This window comes from Rhinolophus hipposideros (genome assembly GCF_964194185.1).
Source record: "Rhinolophus hipposideros genome assembly, chromosome: 5".
Lineage (NCBI taxonomy): Eukaryota > Metazoa > Chordata > Mammalia > Chiroptera > Rhinolophidae > Rhinolophus > Rhinolophus hipposideros.
Genome location: NC_138051.1, coordinates 95,147,437 through 95,175,409, shown reverse-complemented (window position 1 = coordinate 95,175,409; position 27,973 = coordinate 95,147,437). Strand labels below are relative to the sequence as shown.

The 27,973-nt window shown below is 50.1% G+C and overlaps 1 protein-coding gene across 1 annotated transcript in view; it reads right to left on the bottom strand.

Annotated features, from left to right (window-relative positions):
* Positions 1-26,510, bottom strand: part of LOC308497129 (uncharacterized protein C14orf132 homolog) — a 41,099-nt gene extending 14,589 nt beyond the window's left edge. The window contains exon 1 of the mRNA XM_081047393.1: positions 26,112-26,510. Coding sequence (XP_080903519.1) covers positions 26,112-26,495 — 384 coding nt within the window. The 5' untranslated portion in view covers positions 26,496-26,510. The remainder of the gene's footprint in view (positions 1-26,111) is intronic.
* Positions 26,511-27,973: the final 1,463 nt, after the last annotated feature.

The window sequence follows — 27,973 nt, the reverse complement described above, 5'->3', positions numbered from 1 at the left end:
AAAAGCACTTCCCTCCTGCTGAAAAGCCCTGGTCCAGTTACAGCTGAAAAGCTTAGAAAAGTGATCTGAGCCTGTTGTTCCCCGAGGGGTCTGGCAATGGGGCCAGAGAAGTGACACTGAGACCCTGATCTTTTCCAGCGGCTGGAGAGAGAAGGGAGGAGGAATTTCCTCTAACAAGAGGCTCAAAGGCCCCCTTTCCAGTTGGAAAAGGCAGTCCTGGGGTCTCAAAGGATTACTGTAAAGACACACGTGGGCGGCTGTAATCTCGATATCCGCCTTCGCAACGGGCAAGAAAGACAGAAGGGCAGATAACGAAAGGGTGATACAAAGGCCCATTGGTCTTTTGGGCTAACTTTCTCCCCTGAGTAACCGGAAACAATCAGAGACTGCGATGCTTGTCCCACGGCTGAAGTAGAAAGGAGAGGGCCTGGGGTTCAGGCCAGGGAGCAGATTCAGGCTCTGTGCCTACGGATGGTGAAGCCACAGACATGCTACCTCACCCACGCCCCTTTCCTCATCTGACCTGGGGGACAGCACCCTGCCTGCCAGACCGTGGGCAGGTGGGGAGATGATGTGTGTACACAGCATGTAGTCGGTAAATGGAGCACTTGCTGGAGAAAAGCCTGAGCAGATAAGAAAGCTGCCTGCGAGGGCTTTGGACTTCAAAACATACTGAAGGCTCAGAGGCCAGCTGGATAGAGGATTTACCTTCAGGGTGTTTGATTAACTCCTCATTAAGGAGAGAGGTGGTTACCGGGATGAAGTATTAGAGGACGGAATTATCCCATTGAGGATTAGTGAGAAAGCTGTGGAATTATGCTGAAGAGTTTATTTCTTTAAATCTTGCTCACCGAAAGGCGTCGTCTGTTACACATGGTTATACAGTGGCTGACGAGTTCTACTTAAAAGAAAATACAGTAAGTCACACACACACACACACACACACACACACACACACACAATCTTCTCTATTGCTGAGTACAGATGTCCATCACAGCCAGCCCTACCAATTGCACGGGAATCTCCTGGTGGCCATGTCTGCTATTTGTCAAACACTTAACCAAGAGCAAGCAGCTCCTTGAGTAAACTTAGGGACAGAAATACAGGGCAACAACACACATGTCCAATGGCAACCAAGAAAACCAAACCGCAAAGATTCCAACAGAGAGAAAGTACAGGACAAAAAGCTGGGCCATTTGTATTCTACGTCTGATGAGGCTACCAAGGAGCTGTGTGACGTGGACCAATCCCTCACCCTCTCTGAGCCTTACTTTTCTCATCGGTAAAATGGGGCTGATGAGAACACCTCCCTCATTGAAGTGCTATGAGGACTTCGGGAGCTGACAGACGTAGAGACCTGAGCTCAGTGCTTGGCACAGGGCCTGGCACCAGGTGGATAATAATTTAATAAACTACCTCGTTTCTTAGTGGTACTAGTACTAGTAGTAGTAGTAGCTGCTGGTGGCAGTCTTTGTCTTCACTCCTTAAGGATGGTGCATCCCCTGGGCAGAACATGTTCGAACTGTGGAATTATGACCTCCATAGCCTCCTTCCAAGTCAAGAGTGTAGCAACTATGCAGTGAGCTGGGGAGATGGGCTGGGGGTGTGTGTTGAGGGGATCAGAGAACCCTTTGCCCACCCCCTAAGCACATGGCGTCTTGGGTCCTCCGACGTTTGGTGTGATGGATGTAGGGCATATGGTTCTTCAGACAGATGTATTTGTTGGTTCGCGGCGGTGGGCAGAATCGCTGGGGTTGGGTGCGGGTAGGAGGGCAGAGGCCCCTGGCTGAGGAGGAAAGCCAGTGAATGGGTGTGACAGGAGAGTGAGAAAGACAGAGGGAGAAAGGACACTGCCGAGGGTAAGCGGAGCCCTGAACTGCCAGCCCCTAGCAAGAGAGCACGTGGGGGAATGCAAGCCATCTGCTCAAATAAACTCAGCATCCTGTCCGTCCGCTGGACCCACACCCACGCACGTCACTGGAGTCTGCCCCCACAAAGCACATCTAAGCACATCTCCACTGGCTCAGCCTGTCCATGTTCATGTAGAAACAGGGCCACTAGCATTCCAACTGGACCGCTAGGAGGCTGTAGCTCTGGGGGCGGGGGGGGGGGCAAGGATTTGCCGAAGATCCCGCAGCAAGTGTGTGGGGCCAGCTCAGACCTGGGCCTGCCACCCCCGCCCCACCTGCCTTCATATTCTGTGCAGAACCGAGTTTATCCCAGCTGCGCGTCCTGTGGCACGGAGAATGATGGGTCTGGGCCAGCAGGGGCTCCACCAGAGGTCGGCACACATCACAATGCTGGATGGATGGTAAGAAGTGCCACGAGAATGCTACAGAGAAAAAGCACTGCCTTCGAGTGCAGGGCCCAGGGCACCTGGCTTCGTGGGAGATAGGTTCAGAACCTGGCCTTGAAGGAGGGGAGGTGGCTCTCGGGACAAAGCATGGAGAGTTCAGGCGGCACCAACAGAAGCTGTGCATGTCTCAGCGTGGCTGAAACGGGGACCAGAAAGGAGGCTGTGTGGCCTGGGCCTAGAGAAGAGGACTAGGTTTGTTATGGGGACAGAGGGTGAACCCAAGGATTGGGGCTTTATCCCACGGGCAGGATAACCACTGAGGAGCCTCGGCAGGAGACAGCTGGGGTGAGGAAAGGAAAGCAGGTCAGGATGGAATTGGAGATAAGCCACTAGGAGAGAGGCCCCTCAGGTGGCCAGGTAGGAGAGGGGGCTTGGCCAAGGGCCGTAGCATGGCAACGGAATGTGGGGACAGATGTTTCCACATCACCAGGGTTCCCTCAGTGGGGACTGCCACAGGTAAAAAATATCCAACAAGTCATGCTGCCATTCTGACAGGTGGGCAGAGCATAATGGTTGGTAGCAAGAGAATGTGAATACCAAATCCCCCTCTGCCATTCATTCAGTCTTATGACTGGGCAAGTGACCTAACCTTTGGGCTCCCGTTTCCTAATCTGTAGAATGGCAATGATGACAAGAGTGCTTCCAGCCCCAGGCTGTTGGGAAGATTCATACATACACTGCTTAAAGTAGGAGCGGGCACTTAGTAAGTGCTCAATAAATTGCAACGCTGTCTGCACACATCAGCACCACCAATGTTAAGAAGAGACCCGTGTGGCAGGTGTTACTGAGCCTGTTTTGAGATACGTAAACAGGCTCAGAATTATGAGTTACTCGGGTACCCGTGGGACATGGCAGAGGCATGACCACAGAATTGGAGCCCCTCAGGCAAGCATTGTCCACCCGTATGGAAGATGCGTGCCCCTCCAGCTGCTCTGGGCCCTCCGGCTGCATCCCACAGGTGCTGGGTGGGGGGGAGAGAAGGGGTTGCGGGCCAGAACATGGAATTCCCTGATTGACGTCCATCCTGTCTGATTCATCGCACATCCAGACTTTCTTCGTTTTCAAATTTCATTTATAAATAAAAGATATACACCTTCTTTAACCTAATGTGGTGAACATGTTCCATTTTGCAGCAAATATTTAATCTCTAGTGTCCTGTGTCCAGGGTGAGGTAGCCAAGTAATACACCAGTCACCTGTGTTTCCCCGAAAAAACGCATTGGTGCTTATGTTCAGGGGATGTCATCCTGAAAAATCATGCTAGGGTTTATTTTCCAGTTAGGTCTTATTTTCGGGGAAACACGGTAATGTTCATTCTCCTCCTAGCTTCTAGAAGACAACTTCTGGAGTGACCTCAAGCTCTGGGTCAAAAATAAGTGATAAGAAAGTGATATTTATACATGAAGAAATGTAAATGCGAGTTAATCGGGTTATTTCATTCCATAAAAGCCATGAAAGCGGCTGGTATTTGCATGGCTCCATGTTTATTTCAAGAGCTTCATTTAAACATAGACAGAAACGTATTGGTCTCTTGAAAGTTTGCATGGAAATGAATTTTACAGCGGAAAAAAATTAATGAAAATTATATCGATGCCAGAATCATCGGCGTTTCAGAGTATCAACTCACGGTGTGAAGTCGTTTTCAAACCTCCATTTGCTCATTTCAATGTTTTACTGTCCCTGCTCAACATGGTACAAAGGCTACCCTTTCCACATCTCCTTCAGCTGAAAATGTGAAAAGCCTGTCATTCCAGGAGAGAACCTTGATCCTCCTGGGGAGGGAAACAGCTGGATGGATGGCTGCCGTCCTCCATCCCCAAAGTTCCCTCCTTGCCAGGACACTCATGGAAGCACGTCCAAGACCACATGCAAGTCGCCACAACATGCTTGAGTGTCCGGCTGTGTGGGAAAAACCACGTTAACTTAGATTAAAACCTGTTCTGAGAAACCTTGCTCTGCTTTAAAATGTTCTCAGAGCAGGTGAGGGATGGGAGCCCTTTAAGGTGTCTCCAGCAAGGACGGAGACTATTAAATCTCCCTGGGAGCATTTTAATAAGGGGCATCATTTTTAAGTAAGCCAGCAGTCATGAGGTTTTTAAAAGAAGAGGGAGTTTGGTGCCGGGGGGTCCGCGAAGAAGGGAGGTAGAAATGGGATCATTCAGGAACATTCTTCTGGTAGATAAAGGTCACCGGGTCAGGGGCAGCTATTTCCAGGAGACGAAAGATGAGTTTGTGAGTAAGCCGTGTGCATGAAAAGTAAACAATTCGGTGTGTGCACACAGATGCAGAGGTGTGATCAGGTGAGAAGGAGGCGCTCTTAAGAACGACTGGGAGGAATGGGGGGGCAGTGAGAGCGCAGGGGGGCAATGACCACTGGCTGGGAGAGGGTGCCTTCAGAAGCCCTGGGAACGTTCTGTCTTGATGTGGGTGGCAGTTATGGAGGTGTCTACATATGCATGTGGGGGCCCCAAGTCCATCCAGGTTCAATGATCCCCTAGGAGGACTCAGGGCTACCATTTATTAGAGCACCGGACTCAAAGCAAAATCAGCAAAGGGAGCGCAGGTGAGGTCCACGGGAAACCGACGCCAGCTTCCCAGTCGAGTCACACAGGACACACCTAATTCCCAGCACCAGGTTGTGACGAAGACGTGGCCACTAAGGATCCTCAGGGCCCAGGGTTTTTACTGGGGCTGGTCCCACGGACCCCACTCCCAGACTCCCGGAAGGGAAGAACCTGTTCTGTATTGTTTCCCAAACAGCTTCGGCACAGGGAGCCATCCTTATCCATCCCCATCAGTTAGACAGTGCGGACCCTCCCGGGCTCTACATGCAAGGACCCCCGCCACGGGCCGACGTTGGAAGCAGGCCTTTCTCTCACATGAGCTGGAAGGCTAACAGTCGACGGCACAGCCCAGGTGATCGCTCGAGACTCGTGCTCTACGTTGTCTGGAAGTCATTCCTCAGTTACAGAATAAAACCGGAAACAAACAAGCAGTAAAACAGAATCCACAGATACGTTTGCGTGAAACCTGAGAGACTATGAAGCTACCGACACTGGGCTTTTGTGTTTATCTTCATTTAGACAGATAAGGGGAACGATCATGAAGTATTTACATAAAGTATCATTACATTTAAGGGAGGGCCTTATGCAGTTTGCATCTTGTCCTCCAAAGGCCAAACTTCATTCCGTGTAACCAAGAAGTGCCACCTGCTTTGCCGTTACCGTACAATGAACATTTTCTTGGAACAGGTCTAACGGCTATTGACTTATAACCGTGAGTCTGTGAATATTTGTTTTCTTCTGCTGCTGGTCACCCGAGGTTATGAACTATCTTTGCCCCAGGAGGCTTTTCTCCACCAGCCTAGCCATACGGAGCCCACTGCCTGCCAATTTCCTAAACTAGGGTGAATCAACCCAACCGTGCTCATTGTCTGACAATCAGGAACCTAGCCAAAGGCTTTTGCTTCCTTGCGCACAGTTGTTTTGCAAGTAAAACAATGTGGCTGACAGAGGAGCTTTCCAACGCAATGCCGAATTTCACCTGCCGCCCTGCACCACACCTGACCTAGGAACTCAAACAATGGGAAGTGAATCTTCCTATTTGAGACAAGGTTCTGGGAGAAGGGCCTGGCTTGACTTGGAGCCTTTGCCCGCTGGAGCCAGGCCAGTCAGCGGGAGCGCAAAGCAGTCAACAGACCCCAGCAGGGTGACCAGGGACCTCAACCCCACGGGTTTGTGTCCTTGAACCGGTGACGACACACAGGGCCTTTGCCCTCCCTGGGCCTTCTTTCCTTGGAGATAGATCATTCTCAGTGCCAGGTACTGTGCCCTTGCTCTTCCAATCCCCACTCAACCCTTCCAGACAAATGGCATTTGCTGGATTTTACAGGAAAGGAAACAAGTCTAGAGCCATTTGGTGGCTGGCTTACGTCATACAGCAGCCTGATGGTAGGACCAGAATTTGAAGGCAGCTGTGTCTTCCTCCAAGGGAAGAAGCACAGCTGAGGAAGGGGTCCAGGGGAGCAGCATGTTCCCCCAAAGTGGAGGCTTTCTGGGAGGACTGGACAGTTAAGACTGATGACGAGAAGGCAGAGGAAGAGCAGATGGTCTAAGAGGGCGCCTCTTCTAGAGGCCAGCTCCAAGCAAAGGTGCAGACCCTATCCGGGGCTCAGCCCCACCCCCCCGAAGCTGTCCACACAGGACGTGCTCCGGCTGTGCGGACGAAGAACCAATGCCAAGTCCCTCCAGCCGCAACAGGTGCAAGTCTGGGATTGGCTGGCTGAGCTTCACGTGCTCCGCCTTTCCGCACCGCCCGCCCCACTGGGGAAGCAACACTTGCAGGTGGGTAGACACCTGGAAACCTGCATGCCCGCACAGGAGGGGTCTCAGGAAGGCGCCTGGGCCAAATCCAGGGGAACCTGGCAGATATGAGGCCCCCTGGGCTCTGAGCTAGTAGCAGCTGAGAGCTTTATAAGTGTGATGAGCAGAGGGGACGCATAACAGGCTTCTGAGCCTCCCCGGATAGAAATGACACCTGGATTTGCCCTGCCCTGGCCCTGGCCCTGGCCTAGCCCTCCTTACTTCCAGAAGGGTCTCACCACCCCACTGTCAAACTTTGGATGTTCCAAAACAGACAGAACGTTGTGGTCACTGGAGCCCAGAATCACAGAACTCAGGGATCTGCCAGCCTGTTCCCTCCAGAGTCCGTGGTCACACCAGAGCTGCTGCAACCAACGAAAAAGGCTCAAGTGTGTGGAAGCTGAGCAGGAGGACAGGAAGCCCCACAGGATACCACCCCCTCCAGGAAGCCCTCCAGGAGAGCCTGCCCTTGCAGACTGCTGAGGTGCCCTGCTCTGAGGTCTGGCCCTAGCCTTCTCTCTGAGTACTGTCGATTCTCTTGGTTCCTCTGCTCTCCCACAAAACAGCTGGCCACTTGGTATCTGGAACTGTCTTAGTCACCTCTTCTCCCAATACCCAGTGCAGAGCCAGGCCCAGGAAGGGGCCCAGAAGATGGCTAATGAATGAATGAAGTGAATCAAAGAACGAAGACCAGGTTTGGCACAAAGGTTTGAGTGGCATCAGTCTGGTCATTCTGTGGCCTGGGCCCTTTTGCTTTCCAGGCCCAGATGGTTAATCCCCAATAGGCACAAAGTATCCACCTTCAGTGCAGCTCCCTCTGCCAGCCTCCAGCAGGGCTTCCCCTGCACACAGAGCACCCTTCAGATGGAGCACCCACTCCCTAGCTCAGGCTCCTTCCCAGACCGCACACCAGCCCTTCCGTCACCTCCCACAGGGTCCCTTTTGCTTTCCTTTGTCGGTTTTTCTGACTCCTGAGCTGCACCCTTTGGAAGAGCTGGAATTCAGCCTGGCATAGAGCAGGCATCCCGTGTGGCGATGTGATGCCCATTTCTCCCTTCTGCACCTTGGTTTCTGCTTTTGAAAACAAAGATGTTAATCCCCACTCCCATGTCAGAACTCATGCTGACTCCTGCTCTGCACGGCAAACCAAAAAGCTCTATGGGAATCACAATTACTGTGATTCCCTGCTTGGACTGAGCCCAGACCTGGAAACACACCAGCCAGACTGTAGAGCCACAGAGCCCAGGGGGTCAGCCGTGAGCAAGAACAGATAAGTGCCTGGCAGCCAGTCCAAATCCCAGCTCTGCTATTTACTTCACCTCTCGGGGCCTCAGTTCCTTCGTCTGGAAAACGGGCATCATTGTAATTTCTACTTCAGCACATGGTGGTGAGGCTTAGCTGTGTTACTCCAGGTAAAACACTCAGCAGGGAGCCTGGCACCCAGCAAACGGCAGGCATTATTGTAGTCGGCACTATATAGTGACCTGCGGGACTGACAGGTCCCGGAGGTCAACTCCTCCAACTCTCGTGACATGAATTGAGACAGCAGCAGCCCTGGTGCATTCACACCCACAAAGGATCCAGGGAATACAGAAGGGCCTACACGCTCCACCCCCCCAGAATATCCGTTAGCACCACTTAGTTTTCCCGACCAAAGTATAAAAAATGAACTCCACCTCTGAGGGCCCAGCAGACGTTTGTCAGGAGGAGGCTGAGCAGATTCTCCTTTTGCAGAACATGCTGCTTCTCCCCATTTGCCCATGGGGTGCAGTGAGCCACGGGGACCAGCCCAAACTACTCCAGGGAGCGTCCCCAGGACTAATGCTTGGGTTGGGACAGAACAGCGGGCAGCTCCAGCCATTGGGACCTGTCTGCAGTCCACACTGAGAGCCTGTCTGTGTGTTCCTCTGGCCCCACCCAGCGTCTCGTGTCTGTTACCTTCCTACTGACCGTGACTCTGATTAGGTGGGGTGCTCTCTGAAGCCGGCAGCCCTGATGACTGACACGCTCAGAGCTGGGAGGGGCCAGGGTCCCCGTCGAGGCATGGTGACGGTGGGGTCAGGTGAGAACTGAGGTGACTTGTCCAGGTCACACACAACCAGGGAAGAGGCTAAAGATAATTAGGATCAGAATTTTCTGACCGTGATTCCAGGAGTTTTCCATCTCTCCATGCAGTAAGAAATCCTGTGGTCCTGTGGTCCCACCCCACTGCCTGCTTCACAGCCACCCCAATTTGCAGACCAAGAAACAGTCAATAATGCCACACTGTCATAGGCGCCATTTACTGGCCAGGCTCTGCACACACAGGGCCTTGTCAGAGCCCCACAATTCCACAAGGTGGGAAAGGGCATTCATTATTCCCACTTTACAGATGAGGAAACAGGCTTGCAAGGATATACCAGGTCTGACAATTAAGCTCGAGAACTTTGTTGCAACGATGTTGCTAACCTTTTTGATATCAGAGAAATTATTCATTGTGAATTTGTACCAACTGGACAAATAGTTAACCAAGTTTACTATTATATTTGGAAGTGCTGAAAAGGCTGCATGAAAAAGTTAGATGACCTGAACTTTTCACCAGCAATTCATGGCTCTTGCATCACGACAATGCACCAGCTCACATGGCACTTGTCTGTGAGGGAGGTTTTAGCCAGTAAACAAATAACTGTATTGGAACACCCTCCCTACTCACTTGATCTGGCCCCAGTGATTTCTTTCTTTACCCGAAGATAAAAGAAGACATTTTGATGACATTCAGGACATCAAGGGTAATACAATGACAGCTCTGATGGCCATTCCAGAAAAAGAATTCCAAAATAGCTTTGAAGGGTGGACTAGGCACTGACGTTGGTGCATAGCTTCCCAAGGGGAGGACTTCTAAGGTGACCGTAGTGATATTCAACAATGAGGTATGTGGCACTTTTTCTAGGATGAGTTCGCAAATTTAATTGTCCGACCTCGTTTGACATGCTTGCCTCTCCCAGCTGATTCCGAACTCAGGACTCAGACCCAGGTCTGTCTGACTCTACTTCTCTCAATTCCTTAACCACCAGGTTCCTAAATGGAGCCCAGAGAGGGGATGTCAGTCACCTTGCCCCAAGGTCACACAATATGCGGGCAGTTCTCAGGAGGTCCAGTTCCAAGCTGCCCCCTCCCCTAACTCCATGGAAAGACGCCTTTGGTCTGCTCTGTATCCCCATACACGAGGTGCTGGAGGCGCACAGAGGGCGCTGCCACAGGAATGCCCAATAAATTGCTCCTGAATGCAGCCAGCATGCTGCGTGATCTGCAAAAGGCTTGAAAAAGCCGCTTTCGCCCCACAGTCCCCTTTGTTTTGCTTTTCCTAATCAGTTCCGTCTAGAGAGCAGCTAGAACGGCCGCTTTGCTCACCAGGCAGCAAACTCCTGTCGTCAGCCCCCACTGCGTTCCAGGAGTCTCAGCCTAAGGGCTCTGCTGTGCACTCATTACATGCAGAAACGTTTTAACCATCTCGTGCTCATCATCCCTTTTCATTCCTCCTTGAATCCCAGGACGATACTAGGATACAGATGAGGAAACTGAGGCTCAGATGTGGACCAGGCTTTGCGTTCTCTGTTCCAGGCCTCCTGACACCAGCTTCCCAGGCCCTCACCACCGGCTGGTGGGCTCTGTCAGGATGGTTATTCTGAGCCATTTGGCAGGAGCCCCGGGAGGGATGATAAAGACGGGGAAAATCAGTTATCAGAAGGATGGACTCCACACCATGGTGGCCGCACTTTCTGCTTTGTTCTCTCCACCAGGCCCAGTGAGAACGCTTCAGGGACTATTTCACAGAATCCCGTATAGCACTTCTGTCCAGATTGTAAAAGCTGAGCATCAGAGACTAGTACTTCGCCCAGCGTCACACAGCTCAGGAGTAGCGGAGGCCGGTGAGACGCAAGCCCGGATCTATGCACAGCAGCTTGGGGAGGTATTAAAACAGGTTCTAAAGGGACACTTCTCCATGGGTCTCTTGTGCTCTGCACACATTTTGAGTAAAGGCACTGACAGCTCTTGTTCTGGATTACCTTTTCAAAGATGTTCGTACAACAGACAGCCCTGAAGAAAGGGACAGTGTCCCCTCTGGAGCAAAGGGCACATTTCTTTCCTGACCAGGATGGTATCTCCGTCTGAGATAAAAAGGTTGGGCAGGTTTGCTAGCAGGTCCCTTTAAAGGAGTGGGGTTCCCTAAGCATGGGGGTCCTCAGCGGATACACAAACCCCTGCAGGCACAGAACCCACCTGGCTGCTCTGCCTGGCCCCAGGGGACGTGTGGGATAAGGGGCTGATGAACATACACCTGCTGGCTGTGCAGTGAATAGTCGAGTCCTTTTTCCAGAAGCCTCATGTCTCCTGTCAGCACGTTTTGAATTGTGGTAGCTAACTTGCAAGCAGGGTGAAATGTTACACTCTTCACAGTTCTAAACACATCTGTGCTAAGGTTCAAAAACATCAGTTGCACAAATTCTGGGAGGGTGAACTGGCAGAAATCAGTAACACTCAGGAAAGAGACCACTCATTGGTGTGAGTCAAAGGTACAGCATCACGGAAGGCAAGATTCAGCTCTCAGCAGCCACATTAATGGGTGTATTAGAACTAGATCCAAGGAGGTGACAGATTCTTTTGTAGCGTCATGTCTTGTTCTGAGTAAACTGGCTTATAAGAACAGTGACAGACCAGAGCCTGACCTGGTGAAGATTCCAGAGACAATAGTCACTTGGGAAAATAGTTGAGGAAAATAGCTACATTTACTCCCCCTCCCCCCCCAAAACGAATGGTGTAGAGGGAGAATGGATACAGGATGATGGTTCAAACATAATAATAATTACTGGCATTTGTTTAGTCCTATACAGTGTGTACTTTTACGTCCATCATCTCATTTCATTTTCTTGGCCACGTTGTGAGCTAGGTGTTACTATTCTTGTTTCAAAGACAGAGACACTGAGGTTCTAAGAAATTAAGCATCTTGCTCCAAGTCATGATTGGGAGAGCCAGGTCTGGAACTCAGGCCTCCTGCGTTCCCATCTCAGATGCTCTCCATGACCCTGGGAAATAACTGGAGAGGCTACCATGTGCAAGCAGGCTCTGCGAGGGCACACGGCAGCGCTAGGACCCCAGAAGAGAAGGGTGACCACTCCTTTTGCATGGCCTAAGCTGCTCGGGGGAGTCAGCCTCCGGAGGCTAAGGGTGTGATGGGTCCCATTCACCCCCTGCCACATTCCGATGAAGCTAATCAATGTCAACATTTCCGTACGGGTGGCTGTTGGGGCACAGAGGTAGGTGGACAGCAGGGGCTGTAGTTTTGTGGTCCTTAGCCACCTTTATGGGAGGTGACAAGATGTCAAGCCCTGGTGCCATCACTGACCATAGCCAGCTATCTACTTGTTCACCTCTGCGTTCATTACCTGTCCCCACCTGGAGAGCAGGGACTTGAGTGCTTGTTTCCAGTGTGTCCAGTGCCTGGAATGGTGTCTGACCCATACTCAGTGCTTATGAAATATTTGAGAAATGAATGGGCCAGAGGGAAGGTGCTCATCCTAGAAAAGTTTCAACCATCCCCATTCCTTTTTAAAGAGCAAGAACATTACTGAAGGACAGGATGAGGTGCACTAAACTCTGGAAGAGTATTTAATCATGCTCAAGGGGTCCCCAAAGCCCTTATGAACCCCAGATAATCTCCAAGAAGGGTGATTAAGCGACCTGGTTTGCCTGGGTCTGTCGAGGTTTCAGCACTGAAAGTCCTGCATCCTAGGAAATCCCTAGTCCTGGGCAGACCGGGATGGCTTGTCACCTTACATCTGAATCACCATTTCGACAGTGAAGTCCAGAGGTTAGGAGGGGTCAGCCTTCTATTCAAACCCGTTTCATCAGCTGTCTTCTGCAGAGGTCTTAACCTCCCTGGGCTCCATTCTTCATTTAAACTGGAGACAACTACAGGTTCACACCATGGTCATCATAGACTCACACCATAGCACCATAGTTCACACCCTGGTCATAAAAGGTTCACTCACACCATGGGACTATTCAGAGGATAGAACAAAATGCTGCAGAGGAAAGCCTGTGGTCCAGCAAGCAGCAGTCTCCCTGCAGGGGGACAGGGGAAGGTGCGGGAGCCTGGGAAGTTTGAGGGACAGGATGGCAGGACTAGGTGTTATCAGCAACTAGTGGCCTCAGGGGAAGCTGTGATCCAAACCCCAGGAGGAAGTGCCCCACAAGCTGATGCAAGACACGGTTTACTTTGTGTGTGTGTGTGTGTGTGTGTGTGTGTGTGCTAATAAAACTTTATTTACAAAATGTGTGACTCTTGGCTGTAGTGTAAATACTGAAATGTAGGGTGGAATGGGTCATACAGAAAGTGTATGTCTAACTTTATAAGAAACTGCCAAACTGTTTTCAAGAGCAACTATACTATTTTGCAATCTCACTAGGGACACATTGAGAGTGACATTTGCTCCTCTCAGTACTTCATATGGGGAGTTTTAAAATTTTTGATTTTGGCCATTATACAGTGGTCTTTCATTATGGTTTAAATTTACATTTCTGCTTACATTTTTAATTTACACTAAAAGACACGGTTTTCTACCCAGCTTTTCTCATGCTTTTGCTGATTCCCTCTATCTCAATTAATTTATTAAATATTTAGCAGCTCTGGCCCTGGGCTGGACAGCAGTGCTCCTGACATAAATGAGAGGGGAAGCTTTGCCTTCAGGGAACCTCACACAGGAGGGATGCTCTGATGGAGGGCGGAGCGGGGAGGGGCGGGGCGGGCGGAGGAGGAGGGACGGAGGGTCACCTGCAGAGGGAACAAGCCTCCCCTCCACCAGGCCCTTCCCCTCCTGTGGGCCCTGGCCCTCACTCTGGCGCCAGCCTATCTGTGCTTTGGAACAACTCAGTTCAGCCACACAGGTTCCCGGAAGGAAGATGTGATTCTGAGGGCGGGGCTGCGGGGGTTTGTGACGTAGGACCACGTTTGTTTGGGCCTCTCTCCCACTTCAACACTCTGCAGTCCGTCAGCTGCTGCTCAACACCGCTACCTGGGCCCTGAGCTCAGACCCAGCCTGCTCTGAACCCCTTCTACCTGGGTGGCTTTGGGCCAGACGCGCAAGCCCTTTGAGCCTCCTCTCTGAAATGGGCATGTGACAGACAGTACCGCTGTCACAGAGCCCGGCCCTCAGCAGGTGCCGAAGATTCATCTGCCCCATCTGTCCCCTTCTCTGCCACCGAGGGCAGGCTCCGGCCCCCGCTGCCTGCTTGCCTGAGAGCCTTGCTCTGCATGTGAAGCCTGCACCATGTTGGTGAGCATGACAAACATGGCAAGGACAGGCGGTAGCTTCTTCTTGGTTCCTTGACAACCACCCCCCCACACACACGCACACACATATAACACAGGTGTGTCCAAGGCATGCTGCCTGCATGGCCCAACCTGCACGATTGATTTGGTTATTAGAATCTCCATGGGGAGGAAAGGATTGGCAGGATGTCAGAGAAGAGGTGGGAGATGCCGGCGGCACTGCCATGGCTCAGCGAAGACAGGCGGGGACCCCGGGCGCCCAGGGAGCATATTAGTCACCTCTTTCCAGTCTCCCTCAAAGCCACTGGAAGCCAAATTTTAATGACCTTCTAATCAGCCCCCAGCGCTCTGTGCCAAGGAGATGGATGAGGGGCTGTCGTGGAGTCTGGAGAGGACAAACAGGGTCCCAGCTGTTGGCTGCCACCCCGGTGGGCCTGAGGCTGGAGCAACTTGCTGCCCACCCTCTTGCTTTCATCCTTCTGGGGAATGAGGCTTGCCAGAGCCCAGGCACGTGGGATGGAAGCCGAAGGGCACATAGCCCCGGTCCCTGAGCTGCCCAACTTCTGGCTGGCGGCGCACAGACCTCACATTTGCGTCATCAAGTAGCTCTCTTAATGTCTCTTGGAACATCCTGTCACAGGACGCTCTGAAGAAACTCAAGTGGAAACGGCGGAGTGGAAAGAAATTCGGTCGGTCGATGCACAGTTTGGTTCTCCCATTCCGGTCTCAGTGACTCACCTGTGAGGTAAGTACACACATTACCCGCGTTTTACAGAGTTCAGAAGAGACAGGGAAGTACTGGGGGAGGTCACACAGCTGGGAGGGAAGGCCTTAGGCCAGATTCAGACTCAAGTGTTACATTCCTTGTCCACCGTGGGAGGAAAGGAGGGAAGAAAACAGACTTGTAAAAAGCAGCACAGGGCTTGCGAAAATTTTGCTTCCCGACAAGATGGTGTAGCAGCGGCTGGATTTACCTTCCCAACGGAAACAACAACAAAAAAAGGACAAAATATATGATCGTGATGTTCAAGATATTAGACAGCAGGACATGATGGGCAGTGACCCTTGAGAAAGAGGTTACAAACAAGGTGAGCCCTATAATTGCCGCAGTTTACTCCCTGGGCTGTGGAACAAGGAAGAGGAACCCTGGCAGAGGCTGGTGGATTTCCTGATTGAAGAGACAGGACTGAATGTGGGGAGACCAAGGCAGCTGGAGACCACAGGGCAGAGTATGGAGAGGTGAGAGCTGTACAGGGAGAGAATCCTGGAAATCGGCAAAAGGACCGCTCAAACATTCAGAGGACTGATGAGTGAATGTGAGTGAGGAAACCACCCGAGACAGGAAAGAATCACCCCAAAATATGACAGGGAACAGTGCCTGTCACCCGCACAGGCCAGAAATAGTGCCTGTCTCCACCAGCCATTTTGAAAATCTCATAACGCACAAGGCATTGGGTAAATACTCAGAACAGCCCTGCCTCAGGAGTGGGAAATAATTACTCAGACTAAAGATGGCTCTGGTCTCACCTGACAAATCTTAAATGCAAGACCCAAATGATCAAATTCTTTCCAAGTGACATAACTGCATCTCAGAACAAAGCTTGAGAATATTTATGGGAGGGGTGGCCGGTTAGCCCAGTTGGTTAGAGCACGGTGCTCATAACACCAAGGTTGCCAGTTAGATCCCCGAATGGGCCACTGTGAGCTGCGCCCTCCACACCTAGGTTGAAACAACCACGTGACTTGGAGCTGATGAGTCCTGGAAAAACACGCTTAAAATAAAGTTGAAAAGAAAACAAAACAAAAAAAGAACATTTATGGGAATATGAGAACATCTCGCATCCAACAAGGTAAAGGTCACAATGTTTGGTACCAAATCAAAACTTATCAGGCTTGCGAAGCAGCAGGAAAGTATGACCCACAATGAGGAGATAAAGCAATCAACCCAAACCGCCCAGAACTGACCCAGATTTAGAATAAGGATAGAGGACATGAAAACAGTTCTTATAACTGTATTCCATATGTTCAAAAAGCTAGAGGAAATACTGAACATGTGAAGAAGAAAACTAAAGATATAAAAAAGACCCAAATGAAGCTTCTAGACATGAAAACTACAATGTCTCAGATGATACACTGTATAGCATTACAGAGATCAGCTATCCAAAGAAAATACTGGTGACCTTGAAGACATATCAATGTTAACCATCCAAAATGAAACACAAACAGAAAAAAGGCTAAAAGAAATTAGAAAGCATCGGGGGGCTATGAGACAACTTCAGGCAGCTTAATACATGTGTAAATGATGTCTCAAAGGAGAGCAGAGAGGGAACTGAAAAAAATATGTAAAGAAATAATGGCAAACTCATACAACTCAATGGCAAAAAACAAACAATCCAATTAAAAAAATGGGCACAGGGCATGAACAGGCATTTTTTTTTTCAAAGAAGATATTCAAATGGCCAACAGGTACATGAAAATGTGCTCAGCATCACTAATCATCAGAAAATGCAAATCAAAACAACGAGAGACCACCTCACACCTGTTAGAATGACTATCATCAAAAAGACAAGAAAAAACAAGAGTTGATGAGGATGTGGAAAAGACAGAACCTTTGTGCACTGTTGGTGGGAATGTAAACTGATGCAGCCACTATGAAAAACAGCATGGATATTCAAAAAATCAAATTAAAAAAATTAAAAATAGATCTACCGTAATGATCCAGCAATTCCATTTCTGGGTAGGTATCTGAAGGAAATGAAATCACTATCTTGAACCGATAACTGCACGCCCCCCATGTTCACTGTAGCATTAATTGCTATAGCCAGGACATTGAAACAACCTAAGTGTCCATAGACATGGATAAAGGAAATGTCACACACACACAAACACACACACACACACACACGGGAATACTGTTCAACCATTAAAAAAAGAAGGACATTTTGACATTTGTGACACCATGGATGGACCTTGAGGGCATGATGCTAAGTGAATAAGTAAGTCAGAGAGAGAAAGACAACTATTGTATGATCTCAACTTATATGTGGAATCTGAAAAAAAGAAACTCAGAAACAGAGACCAGTTGGTGGTTGCCAGAGCAGGGGGTGGAGGAATTGGGTGAAGGGAGTCACAAGGGACAAACTTCCAGTTATGAGAGAGTCCCTCCTGGGGATGTAATGTACAGAATGCTGACTATACTTAATAATACTGTAATGTATCTGAAAGTTGCTAAGAGAATAGATCTTAAAAGTTCTGGTCACAAGAAAAATAAGATTGTAACTGTGAGGAGATGAATGTTAACTAAATTTATTGTGGTAATCATTTTGCAACATATACATATGGTGAAGGTATCATTATATTGTGCACCTTAAACTTATACAATGTTATATGTGAACTATATCTCAATAAAACTGGGGGAAAAAGAAAGAATGGCAAAAAATTTTCCAAAGGTAATGAAAAGTATAAACCCACAGATGCAGGAAGCTCCCAAACTGTCATCACAAGAAACATGATGAAAATGACACTAAGACACAATGATAATCAACGGGCTCAATCAGAATCAATAGAGAATTGTAAAAGCAGCCAAAGGGGGGAAAAAGATACAGTATGTTCAGAGGAATAAAATAAGGATGGCAGCAGATTTCTTACTGGAAACAATGCAAGCAGGAGATGGAGGAACAATACATTCAAACTGTCGAAAAACAAATGGTCAACCTAGAATTCTATGTCCAGTAAAATATAACTTTCAAAAATAAAAGCCAAAAAAAGATTTTTTTCCCGGACATACAAAAGCTGAACAAATTCATCACAGCACTTCTGTACTAGTAGAACTGTTAAAGTCTCTTAGAAAGAAAAGAACAAAAAAATACCACATGGAAATATGGATCTACACAAAAGAAAAAAGAACAATGGAAATAACCATATGGGGAAATATATAAAATTTTTTCTAACAACTTAAATTTCTTTACAAGGTAGTTGACTTTTAACAAACATAACAATGTACTATGTACAATGAGAAACGAATCGAGTAACAATAATAGTACAAGAGCTGAGAGGGGAGAAATAGAAGTATAGTATTATAAGGTTCTTACACTATATGTAAAGAGAAAAAGTATCACTTGTAGATAGGCTGTGATAAGTTAAAGATATAAACTCGAAATCCTGAAGAAACCACTAAAAGAGCAAAACAAAAAGTTATAGCTAATAAGCCAACAGAAGACATTACAAGGAATAAAAATTTCTCAATTACTCCAAAAAGAAAGCAGCAAATGAGGGAACAGAAAACAAACCACAGATGGGACCAATCAAAAACAAAACAGAACAAGATAGATTTAAACCCAAATATATTAAAAAATCATATTAAACATAAATGGTTCAAACATTCCAATCAGAAGGCAGAGATTGTCGGATGAGATTTAAAAGATAAGCTGAAGTGGCACAGAGATCGGGGTTTGAGTCTTTGCTCTGTGCAAAGAGGGCAAGTGACTTTCCCTCTCTAAGCCTTAGCTTCCCCATCTGGCAAATGGATCTTAAAATTGTCTATTCCATGGATCTTATAAGGATTTAGTGAGATTCTGTGCATTGTTCAACACAGGGCCTGCCTGGGAGCCCTAAGCATTTGATGGCAGCTATGATGGGAAGGTGCAGGGACATTTGGAGGGGACAGAACAGGGAAGAAGTGGATAGAGATGGGTTTCCATCATCTCAAGAGTAAGAGGAGCTGGGGTTCAGACTCCCCAGTGCAGGGCTGAGCACACAGCAGGTGCTTTATAAACACTCAAGCATTTAATTAGAGACTTGCAATCCACCTCCAGATGCCCCCCGTTTTCTTAGCTCTGTGAGACAATTATTGCAAGTCAAATGGAACGCCTTGGCTCTTGAAACACTATCTGAAAATGTGGTCTACAAAAAGCACTACAGATTTTCACTTCTTCTTTAACTGCTCTTTACATCCCTGCAAAAATGTAGCACTGGATTCTCTCTCTTGAGGCAGGTCTAATTAGAATAATAAAATATTTAAATCTTTCAAATGAGAATCTGAAGTACAAGATGGGCCCTTTGGTTAAAAACATTTAGGATTATAGACAATTTGTATTTTAATGGTAATTCTTGCCTTAAGAAAAAGGAGCAGTCTCTGGCTGGGGAAAACATTCTCTAAGTAGCAGATTGCCAGACTCCCTAGAATTCCATTTTTCTCGGGTCGGTTCCTCTAGGGAAGGAAAGCTTTTGCTGGTTTCTTGCAGAAACTTTGGATTGATCCTACAGGCCCCGAGTGTAGCTATTACCGTTTAAGAGATAACAGAATTGCCTCTTCAGCACTACCAGATGTCGTTGGTGGGTTTTTGCTCTCCATGAAAAATGATTAAAATGCAAATTAACTGTGAGCCTCCCAAAGTCCAGGGGGAGTTCGGGGTGGAGGAAAGGGAACTGGAGAGGGATGTTTTCTGCATCTCAGCTATGATTAGACCACACATGTTGTCTTCCAGAAAGCCCAATGTCAGCATAATGTTCCAGGCGTGACCTTGTCCTCCCACCAGCAGGGCCAACCAAGGTTCTATGAGCCAGGCTGAGGGGAGAAGTGGGGGAGGGGGTTGGCCTCAGTCCTTAAACACAGGAAACCTCCTCAGACCTCCCCAGCAGATAGTGAGTGATTCCACCATCTTACCAGATCAATTGAACCATATAAAATTGTCGTTTTGTGTTTTAATGGTCAAATTTCAGCAACTTCTAAATTCAGCCTAACAAAATCACGGCCTACCTTTTTAGTAATTAACTTCTCTCCCAGCCTTGGACATTTACTGCAAGGTTTTGTCAAACTCTATACACAGCTGACCAGTTAGAGAAAGTACAGTGGCAGCCGCAGGATGAATCCAGCCCACACGCTGCAGGAGGCCTAACCAGTCTCCTCAGACGGCCCCATCCATTGCTTCCCTCCCTCTTGGACCCGCATTCTGCTCCCACATCAAGAGGTGGAATCTGCTCCTCCATCCCTTAAGTCTGGGCCAGCCTTAGGACTTTCTTGACCAAAAGATTGCAGAATTAGTGCCACTCTGGGACTTTCTTTCATGGCTGAGTGACCAGAAGCTTTGCAACTACTACCTGGGAATGTTTTTTGGAGGAAAGGCAGTGAGTGCCACATGAGAAGTGCAAAGACCCTGAGACCGCCATCCTGGCAGGAAGCCCGAGCTGCCCGGAAAAGCACTCCCAGGATGAAATGCCAAACGGGGAGAATGGTTACGTGGCACTGGGCGGCCAGATGTGTGTGAAGAAGCCATGCTGGTGGTGTAGATCCAGTCCCAGCTGGCCCAGCTGATGCCACTGGAGCAGAAACACACTGCCTGAGTCCCTCCCAAATTCTGGTCCCCCAATCTTGTGAGCAAAATTAAAATGATTGCTTTACGCTACTAAGTAACTGAAATAATGAGCCATAAGTAACTGAAACAGCTTACATCATGGCTGCTTTTGTTTGTTCAAAAATTTTAATTAGGTGCCAAGATTAGAAAATCCAGAATGCATGTAAAACTCAGAATTTTCAGTTTTCTTGAAAACGCAGACGAACCCACACACAGTTCTGGGCCTGAGTGTCGGCACGGCACAAGTAAAGAGCTGGAGCCCAGCGATGTTGCACGTGCCCCCTGCAGCCAGACCTCTGCTCTCTGAGTCACCACAGCCCCCACCCCACTCTGCTCCACTCCATGAGGTCACCTACTTGGCCCCCGTCTCCCGGGCTTCATCTCCCACTCCCTCCCCACCTGCCCCTTACGGCTACTTGCAACCCCCATCCCCAACAGAACACACTGTTTCCAGCCGCATGCCATTTCCAACCTCTGTGCACACACGGTCCTCTGCCTGGAATGTCTTCACTCCTCCTGTCTCCATAACAGCTAGGTATCCTTCAAACTCAGCTCTAGGAGACCCCAGGACCTCCGGAGGTGGGCTGCGTGTCACCTTGGGGTTCCCAGGGCACCTGCATCTACCTCTACCCTGTCACACATCACACGGCGGGGCCTGTGACCCCATCCTCCTCAGTGCTCCAGGTAGGGAGGGCCTGGCACACAGGAAACATTTGCTGAATGACAAGATGACTAGTTCGGTGAGGAGGGCAATTTTGTCCCCATGCCGCAGGTGATGAAACTGAGGCTCAGGGACGTGATATGTCTACTGCTTAAGACCAGCGGCCACTAAGAAAAGAACTAAGATCCTTATTCTTTATGGGTCTTCAGACCCTGCTGTGGACTGAATTGGGTCTCCCAAAAAGATATATTGAACTCCTACCCCCAGTCCTGTGAATGAGCCCTCCTTTGAAAACAGGATGTGTGCTGGGGTAATCAAGTTAAGGTGAGGTCATTAGGGTGGGCCCGGATCCAGAATGACCAGGGCACTGATAAGAAAAGGATAAGACACAGAGAGACACAGGAAGAGTGCCACGTGACGACAGAGACAGAGACAAGTGATGTATGTACGAGCGCAGACCAGTAAGGATTGCACGCGACACCGTGGAGCTAAGAGAGGCACGGAACAGATTCTCCCGGGAGCCTTCAGAGACCACAGCCTTGCCGACCCGTGAGTTTAGATTTCTCGCCTGCAGAACTGGGACAGATTGAATTTCTCTTGTGTTAAGCCACCCAGTTTGCAGTAATTTGTTATGGCAGCCTTAGGAAATGAATGCAAGTCCTCTTCTAGGACTTCTTTTAAAATGTATGTACACACAACACTCTGTGTACCTCAGAGGGTCGACGGTTCCCTGAAGCTGATGCGTGGGGGTCCCCGGGCGCCCCCCCATCCCCCCATCACCTGCTCCCACATCACCTGCCCTGTGAGGTGGTGTGCTGCCATGGAGAAAGGCCTTGTGTCAGCAGACAGGGCTCCCCACCTGGCTCCTGTACCTGTCAGCCAAGCCTCCCTGACTGTACTTCCTCCCTATCTGTACCATGGGAATAATAAAGGCACCCACCCCAACTACAGGTTTCCCACCTGTAGCAGGTGTGGTCTGGAGGAGGGGAGCACCTCAATTGTGAAGCAAATTCCCAGGTTATATTCTTCCAGGTCTCACTATTTTAAGTTGCTGAATTGATACTGGAGTGATTTCCAGGAACCACATGACTTTTGTGACCTAAAAGGGACCAGAGAGCCAAGCATCTGTCCCATCCAGAGAAGGGCAACAAGATAGCCCTACCGTGTGGCTTTAAGCTCCGGGTCTCAACCTTCACCACACACTGGAATCAACTAGGGTTAAAAAGAAAACACTGATGCCCCCAGCCCCGACTCTCATGGGAATGTCTGGGGTGGGACCTGGGCAGCAGGATGCTTCAAAGCTCCCAAGTGATTCTAATGGCAGTAACATCTGAGAACTACTGGGTTTAGGCTAGTCACTGGCGGGACAGTGCAACGCAAAAAAAAAAAAAAAAATTGGAAAAAAAAATTGAAAAACAAGACTGGCTCTTAAGCCATGGGTACTTGTTCAACAGGGCGTGACAACCTAGGGAAATGGGGACAGGTGCTCCTGGTCTCTCTGGTTCATGTCATGCGCTGGCCCAGCACACATTGGGCTCCTTAAGTGTTCATTCCCTTGTGCAGTACAGATGTCTCAGAGTCTCTGTGTCTCTTGCATGATGCTGGACTTCCTTCAGAGCAAGCATTTCAGTAGTCACAGGGGAAGCTGCAGGCTTCTTTTAAACTAATTTCAGAAGTCCCAGGGTGTCACTTACACTGCATTCTCTTGGTCAACAAAGTCAGTCATAGATTTAAGTCATAGATTTAAGTCAGCCTAGATTTAAGGGGAGGCGGTATCAGAATTGCCTCCTGATGTGGGGGCCAGCATGCTCATCCAGGAGGGAGAGAAGGAAGGGATGGGGCCGTCTGTGGAGATGGGCGACCCCACCACTGACACAGGGATTTGGGACTCAGTCCTCAGTCTGTGAGTCTCCAGCCCCCTGGGGGTCTGGGTAGCCCTGCCCTCCTGGCCACCTCCTGGCCACCTCAGAGAAAGGGATACTTCTGTTCACTGCCCAACCCCCCAGCCTCCAGGGACCCAGGGACTGTGCAGAAGGGCCTGGGGTGTTCCCAGGGTGGAGGAAAAGGTGGCTGAGCACCTCCAAGGCTCAGTGTGAGGTGGCAGTCCATGAACTGAGCTGTCCTCAGCCTCTTCTCAGCCGTAACACACAGCCCCGTGTGGGCCTATCTGCCTAAGAGGATTTGCCAGGTGACTGATGTCCACCTTGTATATCCAAGAAAGGTGTCTTTGGAATGCTTAGCTTTCGAGAGGGCTACCTTATAGCCTCTGGGTCTTTGAAAGCCATGGATGGGCATCACATTTCACAGCACTCCAAAGAAGAGGGATGGGTGCAGGGGTCACAAAGACCTGGTTTCTTTCCCTCAATCAGGCAGGTGTGCACTCCTGACTCCACCCACCCTCCAGCTTCTGTCCTTTACTGGGGCTGGCGTTTCCAAGCCGCTGCTCCAGGCATAAACCATTTCTTCTTCCGTGACCTGCAATGGCTCCCACTGCCTACTGATTAAAGTGAACTTCTCATCCCCAGCAGGCAGCACCTTCTGTAACCTGGCCCTGGCCTCTGTCCCTGCTCACCCTCCAGCTCTGGGCCTCCCTCCTTCATGCCTCTGCCTAGAATGCCTTCATTTCCAGGCCCACCAGAGGACATCTGCCTGTTCTCGTCCGTCAGAAAAAAACCTCCATCCCCAAAGTCCGGATGATGACAGGTGTTTGGAAGGACAGCATCTAACAACTCAAATTCACTGTCTTTTCCTGTGAATGTCTTTTCGTGCACAGACATCTTCTCACCCTCAGCTAATCATTTAACAGATACTTGTGGAGGACCTACGACACGCAGCCACCTTGGTCGCCCCTGATGAGAATGACCTGGCTCATTATTTCTCCAACACTGTGTGAGCACCCAGAAAGAAAATCTACATCCCATTCAACTCTGTCCCCCAGCATTCCCATCCGTATGCCTGGCATGGAGCTTGGCACAAGGCAGGGAGGTACTCAACATTTGCTGAAGGGGACGGAGACACTACCATTTCTCTATCACACTGCCCACTGCCGATGTATGGGGACAGTGACTTGGTCCCACACACCTGGTGATCACTGCACACTCAGAGCGTGTGCGGAGCCAAAGCACTGCGAATGCTCCAGATAAAGGAGTAAAAGTTCCCGCCCCTGTGGGGAGAAGAGAGACAGGACAACCCCAGAAAGCACCCATTAGAACACAACACACCATGGAAAGACCACTTCCCAGGGTTAGAGGAAGAGATGAGTCATCTTGAAATATGGCTGCCCTGTCCCTTACATTGTGTCTTCAGGGTGAAGCAATAAGGTGGAAATCTGAAACCCATTCCCCTCCTTACTAATGGTGTGTCTGTCCTGGGCAAATTATTTACTCTCATTGAAGTTTGATATCCTGATCTGTAAAATGAGGATAACGGCACCTAGGTCACAGACTTGTAAGGGTTTACTGTAATAAAGTGTGCAACTACCCAGCGTCTGGCAAATAGCAGGTGCTCAATAAACCTTAGTGTCTCTCCCCATTGGATAGCACTTCATATTTCTGTTCCTGTAGGTGCTAAAAGTTCTATGTTTATCTAGTCGAGTTGCCATAGCAACTCGTAATGGTCCAGCCAGCCTCAGGGTGAGCAGAGATCAATTTTTTAACCACAGAACTCCAGCTGTTCTGTGGGATCCAGAGAGCAAGGCAGACAGACATTGTGTGAGTCGCTCTCCCCTCTAGAAATAAATTTGACGAAGCCTCCTTAGTTACTGTGTAGCTGAAGTCACCACTATTTAAAATGGTGCCCACATCACCATATTTATAAACATGGGTTTAAGAACAGGAGACTGAAAAATTAGGCCAAAAAAGGCCAGCATTGCTCTGGGAGCAATTAGCATTATAGAAAACGTGTTAAGAGGCTGCTGAGAGCTGGATCTGGGTTCCCAGAAGCCAACTTGGGGATTCTGCACCCTTTCCTGCCTGCAGCTAGGGACTCACTCTCCACATAGCCTGCGTTTTGCTGTTACCTTTTAAACAGGCTTCCACCACAGTGAAGTCTGGGAAAAAAGGAAACGTGTCTCTTCAAACTCCATTCCCTGGAAAATGAAACAGCAGCAAGTGGAGCCCTTGCCACACACCCAGCAGGGAAGGGAACCTCAGCGGGCTTCCTACCTCTGGGCTCCGCACATAACCAACCCCACAGAAGGTGCAATGTCTGAATCTGGTACACTGGGACCTACTCTCTCAGACCAAATGCAGCCTTTCCCTGCACAGGCTTCGGTCAGCACGGGGTCCGCCCAAAGGCCACGGACAGCGCGAGAAAGCGGTGTGAGCCTTTGTTCTGGTTCAAGAGACTCCAGGCACGGAAACATAGATCCCCCAACCTCAGAGCTCAGGGGGACTCTCGTGGAGCAACGATCCGGCGATGAGAGGTCATCTGTTTTCCCGGACGTTGGGAACCTGTTTTTTTGTCGAGGGAAGAGTTATGGTCGCGCTGTCACTGACGGCTACGGACTCAGCCCAAAGCAAAACAAGATGAAACTATCGCCGCGCTCGGCGTCTGCCTGGTCACAAGGCGAGTCTACTGCTTTTCCCCGGCTGTGGCCTCCGCTTCAGGAGAAGAAACGCAAGATGGGGGTGCAAGTGACACATTACCTGGGGCTTCCGGAAGCTACAGAACGGGGAAGAGCGAGGTTGCCCGCCCACCCGGATCAGCACGCATCTGGACGGCGGGCCTGGAGGCTCCCGGGGGAACAGCGGGTGGGGGATGGGCAGGGAAGGGGCGACTCGCACGGCCCAGGCCCCTTGCAGCCTGGGGAGAAGCCAACCCAAGGAGCCCAGGGCGCATGGCCCGCCCCACCCCCGGGGAGCTGGGCTCGCCACCCCCGACGCGCGCACCAGGTGGGTACGCGTGGGCTGGGGACAAAAGACGGGGGTGTGCATTCCCGGCCGGCGTCACCGCGGGCCGGAGCCCCCCCGGCGTGCCCGGAGCCCCCCCGGCGTGCCCAGCCTAGGAAGGGAGGCAGACACAGTGGCCCCGAACCGCCCGACCCGGGGCGCGCACGGAAGGCGCTCCGTTACCTGCGCGGCCATAAAGGACAGATCCATGGTGTCCCCGCTGCCGCGGCGGCTGCAGCCGCCCGCGCTCGAGTCCTCGCTGCTGCTGTTGCGGGTCCCGCCGCGCGCACAGCGGGCCGGGAGCGGGTGGAGCAGGGGGCGGCCGTCCCCGAACCCCGCCGCTGCGGCGCCGACCTCAGCAGCCCCCACGCGGTGGCGCGTCTCCGGCAAGATGCGCGCCCTCCGCCGGCTCCGAGCTCCCGCCTGCAGACAGCGACCCCGAGGACGACCCGGAGTGCGCGAGCCGGGCGGGGCCGGGCTCCCGGGACCGAGCGCCCCTCCACGTGACCACTGCCAGCCCCACCCCCGAGGGTGGGGCCCGCAGAACCCCGGAGCACTCGCAATCATCTGCCCGCGTGGGCAGGATGGGGACCCTGGAGCCCGAGGCCGCCCCGCTGGTCAGTGCCGGAACCAGCCTTGAACCCAAGTCCAGGGGTCATAGCATCCCCTCCGGGGGCTTTGGAGCCCAGCTCCCCAGGGACGGCGAGCAGTGCTTTCGTGGGGCCGCATGCCTTGCTCCCTGGTCTGAGGGTGAGGGTCGGGGGGACCAGGCTTTCTGCGCCAACTCGTTGCCCAGAGTCCGAAGTGCTCGGAGCTCTGCCACTGGGCAGAAGGAGGTTTACATCTCAGCTCTGCTCTGTTGTGTGGCTTGGGCAAGGTAGTCTCTCTGAATCTGGGTTTTGTCCTCTGTAAAATGAAGAAAACAACTTGAGAATTAAATGGGATCATATAGTTGGTATGTAGCGTCTTCAAGAAATGTGAGTTCTAACATGGCTAATAACATAACGTAGTGTACAGCTTGTCCAACTGGTACCCTATGGCTCAAACGAGTGTCCCAAATTGTGCAGACGCCATAGTGAGGACAGCAGCAGAGATGCTCAAAGGGGCCTGTTCCGTGTGTGTGTGTGTGTGGACACCCACACTTGGTGGCCAGTCTACGGAAGAGCAGGTGGGAGCTTTGCCCTTCTCTGAGGGCTGACCGGGAGGCTTGGGTTTTGCTCTGACAGGTCTCCTTACTTTGTCCAGCTTGGTGGTTGGTGTTTCTCCCAGGATCTTCTCACCCATGGTCATCATGAGCCTCTAGACAGCCTGTGAGGAAGGCGCCCAGGCAGTCTCAAGCGTTCTCAAGGGCAAATAAACTGTGGCACAGAGATGAAGGTGTTTGTTCAAGGTCACTCGGCAGCTAAGAGCCCAGCAGGGGTGGTTGGAATGGGACTTACTGACTTAGAGACTACATGTTTTGCGTTCCCCACAAAATTCATGTGTTGAAACCGTAATCCCCAATGTGACAGTAATCGGAGATGGGGCTTTTGAGAAGTAATGAATTCATGAGGGGAAGAGCTCTCAGGATTGGGTTAGTGCCCTCATAAGAAGAGACAAGAGAACAGGAGATTTCAGTTTTCATTTAGTCAAAGTTTTATTAGTATTTTCCTCTATAGATAACTCTTGTTAAGAAATCCTTTCCTAACTTGAGACCACAAAGGTACTCACCTGTGGTTTTTTGTTGTGTGTTTTTTTTTTTTTTTTTTTTGTATTTCAGCCTTTTTGTAACTGATTACTTTTTAGTATGGATTAAGGAAGCAATTTCATTTTTCACATATCCATGTGAATAATCAACATCCCAGCCCCTTTATTGGCCGTTCCAGCCCACTGCTTGGGGTTGATTAACCACCAAATTTGTTATAGATTTCCCTCTAGGTGTGGGTCTGTCTCCCTGTTGTCTATTCTGTTCCACTGGTCGTTCATCTCTCCCTACATTAATCCTATGCTGATTTAGTTGCCATGATGGTTAATTTTATGTGTCAACTTGAATGGGCCACAGGACT